Below are 7,169 nucleotides of genomic sequence, written 5' to 3'. Positions count from 1 at the left end.
TAGTTCTGACATTTTATGGCTAATAATAATAATTATTATATTATTACAAGTCAAATTGTCTTTCATAAATCCATACTGCACGGAATATATACATTATTTTCTTCTGATCATCTTTACACATTCATCAATTGGTATAACTGTCCAAATCTTTTTTCTTTTTCCATATTTTTCAAATATTTTCTGTTACTTCTCTCTCATCAAGTAGTGATGTAACTGCTGTTCACTCACACAGCTGTTGTTTCCTGTCTGTAGCACATTTTAATCAGTGAATTAGCAATGGAAAATAATTAGTAGTTCATAACATCTTTATTGAAAGAAACAAACATATTAACGTATTCTAGGACAGTATAGTTCTCAAACCTTTTAATTTCATAACTCTAAGATTGTACATTAGAATTGTGCACTCTCAGAGTTACAGCCCTATAATAAGGGACCATTTGGAACCCCCCTTGAGGAACCCTTAGGATACCTGGACAAATCCATGTTGAGAACCCATGTGCGAGGGGATTGTCGTCTACTTTAGATAGTTGACATGCACCCACTGAATCTCCACATCATGCTCCGTACTTTAATCATGTGAGCCACGGTGTCAAACTGTGCTTGTCTCCAACCAGTTCACATCCACAACAGGACAGTAAAAAGTACAGACTGTAGAAACAAATCAAATGTCCTGGCTGCATAGAGTGACCCCTGAATCACAGTTCCAGGAATGGAGGGACATAAGTACCATGGACAGCGACACTAAAACACCAATGACTGTGGACAGAGCAAATGGACCATTAAGATTTGGTTCTGATCATGCATTATGACAGCCACCAGCAGCTGTTAATAACATTATAATCATAAATATTAATAATGAAACAGTGGTATAATCATTATAATAAACTTATCTATCTATGTATTTCTCTTCCTATAACAGAACCAACCTGTGGTCCTTTCTTTCTGTCCCAGCCTGCTGTGATGAAGCCGGCCTGGAGCTCTTCCTTGTTTTTGTAACACAGCTCCTTCAACACGGAGGCTGCAGCCATCACCAGGGGAGGGCTCTCCATCTGTACACTGTGGAGGTAGTGCTCACTGTATGAGTATGGATGGATGCATGCATGTGGGCACTGGGCAGTGGTGTAAAGTAACTAAGTGCATTAACTTAAGTACTGTACTTATGTACAATTTTGAGGTATTTGTATTTTACTTGAGTATTTCCAATTTCAAATACTTTTACTCCACTACTTCTCAGATCCAGATATTGTACTTTTACTCTACTACATTTATTTGAAACTTTAGTTACTAGTTACTTACTTTTCATTATTATTACAAAACATGCATTACCCACTTCAGCCCTATATATACAATTCGGTCATTTGAAAATAGCCGATCTACAAGCTCACAATGCGTCAAAACGTGACACAATATTTGTATACGTTTAAAAATTTGAAATTCTGCATAATAATGAGTACTTTTACTTTTGGTACTCTAAGTACATTTTGATGCCAATCTTTTTTTTTTACTTTTAGTGCATTTTGAATTGCGGACTTCACTTGCAACAGAGTATTTCTATCTTATTGATACTTTTATTTAAGTAAAACATTTGAGTAGTTTTTCCACCACTGTATGTGGGATTAATTGTGTGTGCGTTCATATGTAGACCTACTGGTATACCTGTGGAATGACAGGTGGAACTTAGCAGCCTTGATGACAGCCTGTGCGTCTGCCAGTGAGCCGGCCATGCAGCAGAATATTTTGTCATGGACCTGGACCAGCTTGTTGATGGTCTTAGATGATACGTACGACCTGATGGGAGACAGAGGGAGACAATTCAGATGTCCCTATCGTGTCCAGCAGTGATGGAGTCATATGGGGATTCCTCCAGTGTGTACTCTACATGTAACGCCCGGGATTCAAACCCGGGTCTCCTGCATGGAAAATATAGTTCTCAAATTCTGCCCGAACCCGACCGTACCCGAACCCGACCGACATTTAGGGTAGGGCCTAAAATGTATGCTAATTAGTAGGGCCGGGTAGGGCCTCGGGCTCACTGAAAAAAGAAAATATATTTTTTTATTATTTTATTTCTATTACTCTGTTATAGACACCTAAAATGTATGATAACTAGGGCCGGTTAGGGCCTCTGGCCTGCCCAGTTAGGGCCCAGTTAGGGCCGGGCCTTAATTTTCAGGTCCGTGAAGAACTCTAGTGGAAAGCCAATATCTTAACCACTAGCCAAAAGGAGAGTACCCCCTTGACTGGTGAGATATTAGACTTGTGTTTTAGGTCATCAGGCAGAGGCTATAGTCTCACACACACACACACACAAACACACACACATGCACGCACGCACGCACGCACGCACTCACGCACGCACGCACGCGCACACACACACACACACACACACACACACACACACACACACACACACACACACACACAAATGACTTGCTGTTGATTTGAGGAGTAGAAGAATGTCTGGTGATTTGTCAATCTATGTATGGGTATAAAATAAAATAAAAACAACAAAGATTAATATAAAAAAGGCTTGTAGGCTATTTATTATCACAACGTCCTCACCCTCCAATAGAGGCTCTGGAGTCTGAACCAACGACAACACCTCCATCAAAAGTCACCGCCAGGATGGTTGTCTGTGGCAGAATAGTGGAGAGTAATTAAAGACATATTTGTATTTACTTTAGTCATTTCGCATAGCCTACTACTTACACAGGTTACAGTATGATTATCAGCTGAACTTCTGAACTGCTTTAGGCCTACTTGTTTCTTTATTTCCATTGGAGACATTTTATGAGCAACTGGTTTATATCTATGAATCCTGGGGATTGTAGTCCAAAGACATTTACAGCAGCCAAGGGTTTGAGATGAATAACGAAAGTAGGAAATGTATACACGTTTGACGTTTCTTAAAATGTACAGGAAAAAGTTTGCCTACAGATATTGGCCTATAAAACTTGAACATTCCCTTGAAATGCAGCTGCTATGAATTGGTAATTTAATTAAACATCGACCGTTAATTATGCAGGGATCGATCAAGTTACCTCGATCAATGTCCTTCTGCATTTGAACCAAAATTGATGTCGTAAACTAAACAGATACATTAATGTCCATGTGACACTTTCGATGAATATTTACTTACCCCTGTGCTGACTCCTTTATCCCGTGAGTCCGTATAGTGTTTCTCCATGTTTCACTCGCGAGTCGCAACTCCTGAAGAAAGAAAGTAAAAGTGGACACAGGCGACATCAAGCGCACTGTAGACGCTGTGCGCAGTCTGTCAAGTGGGGTGAAGTGAACCATCTAGCCTACTACTGTATCAATATGGCTTTAAGTTATACATTTGAAACCCCACCGTCGGGATTTAATTTCGAGAACGCATCAAGGTAAGGTTTTGATTGCGTGTTTTTTTTTTAGCAAGATTCAGCATAGCAGCCTTGGGAAAAAGCTAATCAAATGTCTGCTGCTGACTGCTGTTGTGTTGAACAGGATCGAGAACGAAAGCGTGAAATGAATAGACGCTAAAGCGCCTACTAACTTTTCATTTGAAGTCAGATTATAAATAATACAACTATAGATTTAAGCATTTTGTTGACCTGTTAAAATCTGCGTATTGTTCAGTTTTTGCAGCCATAGCCTACACTGATATCCTATAGCCTACTCTCCTCCCCTATTAACCTCTCCTGCTCTTCTAGAAACGCTGCTCTGGAGGGTCTCCTTGATGGAGGACAGATCCCCAAACCTCTAAAAACAGGGACCACTATAGTAGGATTGGTGTTCAAGGCAAGTAGGCTAGTTGGATATTCTGCCTATGAAAGTGATTAATAATCCAAACTGACTTTAACAACATGACATGAGTGAGCAGGTGAAGGTTTCAGTGTTTTGCTCAAAGGCAGTGTATCTTAGCCCTGGTCCCCAGTTCAAATATGAGTATTTTGGGGGTTCGTGGACTGAAAAGGTTGAGAACCCCTGCTATAGGGAGCCACATGACCACAATGAGAGTCTAGTAACCACTGACCTTTAGCCTTTTGTTGTTTTGATGGACTTTTAGCTTCAGCACTGCTTCTCATTTATGGCTACACATGATGTCACAACTGAAGCAGTTGGGGATTCATTGCCATGCTCAAGGGCACCATGATGGTTATTGGTGATTTCTAAAACTCTTTCTCACCTAAATGGTTTATTCACATGACTTCTTAAAGTAATGTTCACTAAGTTGACCTGCATCCGTGCTCCGTCCGTGTCCTTTAGGATGGGGTGGTGTTGGGAGCAGACACCAGAGCCACCTCCAGTGAAGTGGTAGCTGACAAGATGTGCGCCAAGATCCATTACATCGCTCCCAATATATAGTAAGATCAATTAGAGTTAAGACCGCCATCGACTAATGTTAATGTGATTATACAACATTAAACATGTCCTATTAGCTCCTGCACGAAGCTAATGTCTAATATCTATCTGTAATTTACCTTACACACCTCTTTCCTCTCCACCTTCTCTCTCTTTTAACCCATTCTCACAAACAGGGGCGTCACAAGGGGGGGAGGGGGGAGTGGGACTGAGTTACTAGGGCCCAAGGTGGAGGGGCCTTAATTATTTTATACTTTAGCTATTGAAAAATAGCAGATATACAAGCTCACGCTGTGAGCTTGTATATCTACTATTTCTCAATAGTTAAAGTACCCAGGTCACAGAATTAGGTGCGACACCCCTGCTCACAAACATCACCTCCAGACCAACTGTCTCTCTCTCTCTGTGTGTCTCTCTGTGTGTGTCTCTCTCTCTCTCTCTCTCTCTCTCTCTCCCAGTTGTTGTGGAGCAGGCACGGCAGCTGACACTGAGAAGACCACAGACCTGTTGTCTTCCAACCTCACCATCTTCTCCCTCAACAGTGGGAGAAATCCACGCCTTGTCATGGCTGTCAACATACTACAGGACATGTTGTACAGGTGTGTGCATGCATGCATGCATGGCATGTTCAGTGACAGAGCATATTCATGTAAATAAGTGTGTGCGCACACATCAATGCAATTAACGATACATATAATAGGTCTATTTGTAAAGGGTTACACCCCGCCATTCCGAAACACCGCTATTCAGAACGTTGACTTCTAACCCTAACCCTACCCCTAACCCTAACCCTAACCCTAACCCTAACCCTTACCCTAACCCTAACCCTAACCCTAACCCTACCCCTAACCCTACCCCTAACCCTAACCCTAACCCTAAACCTAACCCTAACCCTGCTTCGGAATAGCGGTGTTTCGGAATGGCGGACTGTTGCCTTTGTAAAGGTAACATGTCATTAGGTCGAACACCCTTTGGATCGACCACCAAACTCTAACTCTAACCCTAAACCTAACCTCAGTAACCGTGACGCTCGCGGGTGATTATACCTGCCGACACTGTTCGATCCAACGGTTCGACCTATGGGGCAGTCCCCTTTGTAAACAGTGAGGCTGAAAACAGGTGAATGTGTATAATGTTTCCTGTTTGTCTCTCTGGTCCTCAGGTACCGGGGTCAGATCGGAGCCAGTCTCATCCTAGGAGGGGTTGACTGCACAGGGAACCATCTGTATACAGTGGGGCCTTTTGGGAGTGTGACTAAAGAGTCTTACCTCACCATGGGTACATGTTATGACACTGTCCTTTTATGTATATGTCTGTATGTATACCAGACGATATGGTAGCATTCATTACTGTGAAGACAGAACATTAAACTGTGTAATGTGTGTGTTTATGCATGCAGGATCTGGAGATCTGGCAGCTCTTGGGATTCTGGAGGCTCGGTTCAAGGCTGATATGGAGGTGGGCCACATCATATGAACAGATACCAGGGGCAAGAAAATCAATCCTACCACAATGGTGTGGTGGCCCCCCTGTAGTAACTCTGAGGACCCCCTAGGGGTCCCGGACCCCCTGTGCAGATACACATTCATAGTACATTCACAGAATCTGCTTTACTACTGAAACATGGTTAGAACTATCAACACCTCATTTGGTTACAAGCATCAAGGTATATATTACAATAAAATTAAAAACTCAGTTTTTGCCCTCTTTCTTTCCTTTATTCTTTTTTTTATTCACCCCCTGTCTCTATATCTGCTGCACTGCGTCTCTTCATCTCTTTTTCTCCTTGCTCACTTTCTTTTGTCTCCCATCATCTCTCCCTTGCTATGTCTTCTCTCTCCCTCTTTTTCTCTCGTACATGTCACCCCTCCCCCAGCTGGAAGAAGCTAAAGAGTTGGTGCGTGATGCTGTCCATGCGGGCGTCATGAACGACCTGGGTTCAGGCAACAACATAGACCTCTGTGTCATCACCAGGACAGGCGTGGACTACATCAGGCCTTACCAGGAGTCTGAGTACATGGACAAGAGGTTGGTGTTGGTGTTCACTGTTCACTTAATGGACTGACCACGTTCTTTTTCATTATGTCCACATCTCTCATCCAAGACGAGAGTTAATCATTCTACAGTATGTAATTTTGCGTCAATCAATCAATTGACCTTTCTCTCTCTTCTCTTTCTCTCTCTCTCTCTCTCTCTTTCTTTCTCTCTGTCCTCCTCAGACAAAGGAAATACAAGTACTCTCGTGGCACAACACCAGTTTTGACAGAGAAAGTTGTCCCTCTAAAGCTGGAGGTGGTGGAGGAGACTGTACAGCGGATGGATACAGCTTGAGGCACACTACACTGACTACATCCCCAATGGATGGATGAGCCATATTGTAAATGTATTTTGTAAACTGTATTGAGCCATCACTGAAGGTTTAATTCACTACTGCTGCAACCAAAGGCAATTATTTAACCCTGCAGTAGGGCAATATGTTAACAGGGTTGGGGGCTGCCACCATTGGGAGAATGTCAATACTTTTTGTAATATTAAAACCGAATATTACAACTCTGTGTCTGTGTGTTTCTGTTCATATTTTGTAACTATTTAGTGATAACCTAAATGTTACATCAGATATTAGTCTCTTGTCTAGACCTATATGCTTGATTGATTGATTGATTGATTGAATACACAGTTTGCAGAGACAGGTACAGGGAAGCAGCCTACAATACAAGGTCTGCTAGAATGACTTTTCCAAGAAAGCCTATGGCTTGTTTCCATTGGGGTCTAGCCTACTCAATTCATTTAAACATTTAATGACAGTCAAATATACCATACTATAC

General features: G+C 42.1%; 2 protein-coding genes across 2 annotated transcripts in view; one reads left to right on the top strand and one right to left on the bottom strand.

Moving 5' to 3' along the window:
* The window catches only part of psmb12 (proteasome 20S subunit beta 12), a 4,236-nt gene extending 1,037 nt beyond the window's left edge, over window positions 1-3,199 (bottom strand). Inside the window, exons 1-4 of the mRNA XM_080734537.1 lie at window positions 3,140-3,199; window positions 2,563-2,633; window positions 1,657-1,788; window positions 927-1,056 (exon numbers count right to left, since the gene is read on the bottom strand). Coding sequence (XP_080590663.1) covers window positions 927-1,056; window positions 1,657-1,788; window positions 2,563-2,633; window positions 3,140-3,187 — 381 coding nt within the window. The 5' untranslated portion in view covers window positions 3,188-3,199. The remainder of the gene's footprint in view (window positions 1-926; window positions 1,057-1,656; window positions 1,789-2,562; window positions 2,634-3,139) is intronic.
* Window positions 3,200-3,262: 63 nt separating this feature from the next.
* On the top strand, window positions 3,263-6,818 carry LOC308292462 (proteasome subunit beta type-7-like). The gene is made up of 8 exons (XM_080734797.1): window positions 3,263-3,383; window positions 3,693-3,780; window positions 4,249-4,346; window positions 4,803-4,943; window positions 5,507-5,622; window positions 5,744-5,802; window positions 6,221-6,372; window positions 6,564-6,818. Exons 1-8 carry the CDS (start codon window positions 3,322-3,324, stop codon window positions 6,673-6,675), a joined length of 828 nt encoding a protein of 275 aa, XP_080590923.1. The 5' UTR covers window positions 3,263-3,321; the 3' UTR covers window positions 6,676-6,818.
* Window positions 6,819-7,169: the final 351 nt, after the last annotated feature.

This window comes from Nannobrachium achirus, assembly GCF_963921795.1.
Source record: "Nannobrachium achirus genome assembly, chromosome: 10".
In the NCBI taxonomy this organism is placed as follows: domain Eukaryota; kingdom Metazoa; phylum Chordata; class Actinopteri; order Myctophiformes; family Myctophidae; genus Nannobrachium; species Nannobrachium achirus.
Note: the sequence above shows the minus strand (reverse complement) of the source record. Positions and strands in the feature narration are given on the sequence as shown.

Excerpts from the sequence above, each read along its gene's own strand:
- LOC308292462 (XM_080734797.1), top strand. The coding sequence starts at position 3,322 with ATGGCTTTAAGTTATACATTTGAAACCCCACCGTCGGGATTTAATTTC. Across the intron at positions 4,944-5,506 it reads CTACAGGACATGTTGTACAG|GTACCGGGGTCAGATCGGAG; the intron begins GTGTGTGCATGC and ends TCTGGTCCTCAG. Across the intron at positions 6,373-6,563 it reads TCTGAGTACATGGACAAGAG|ACAAAGGAAATACAAGTACT; the intron begins GTTGGTGTTGGT and ends TGTCCTCCTCAG.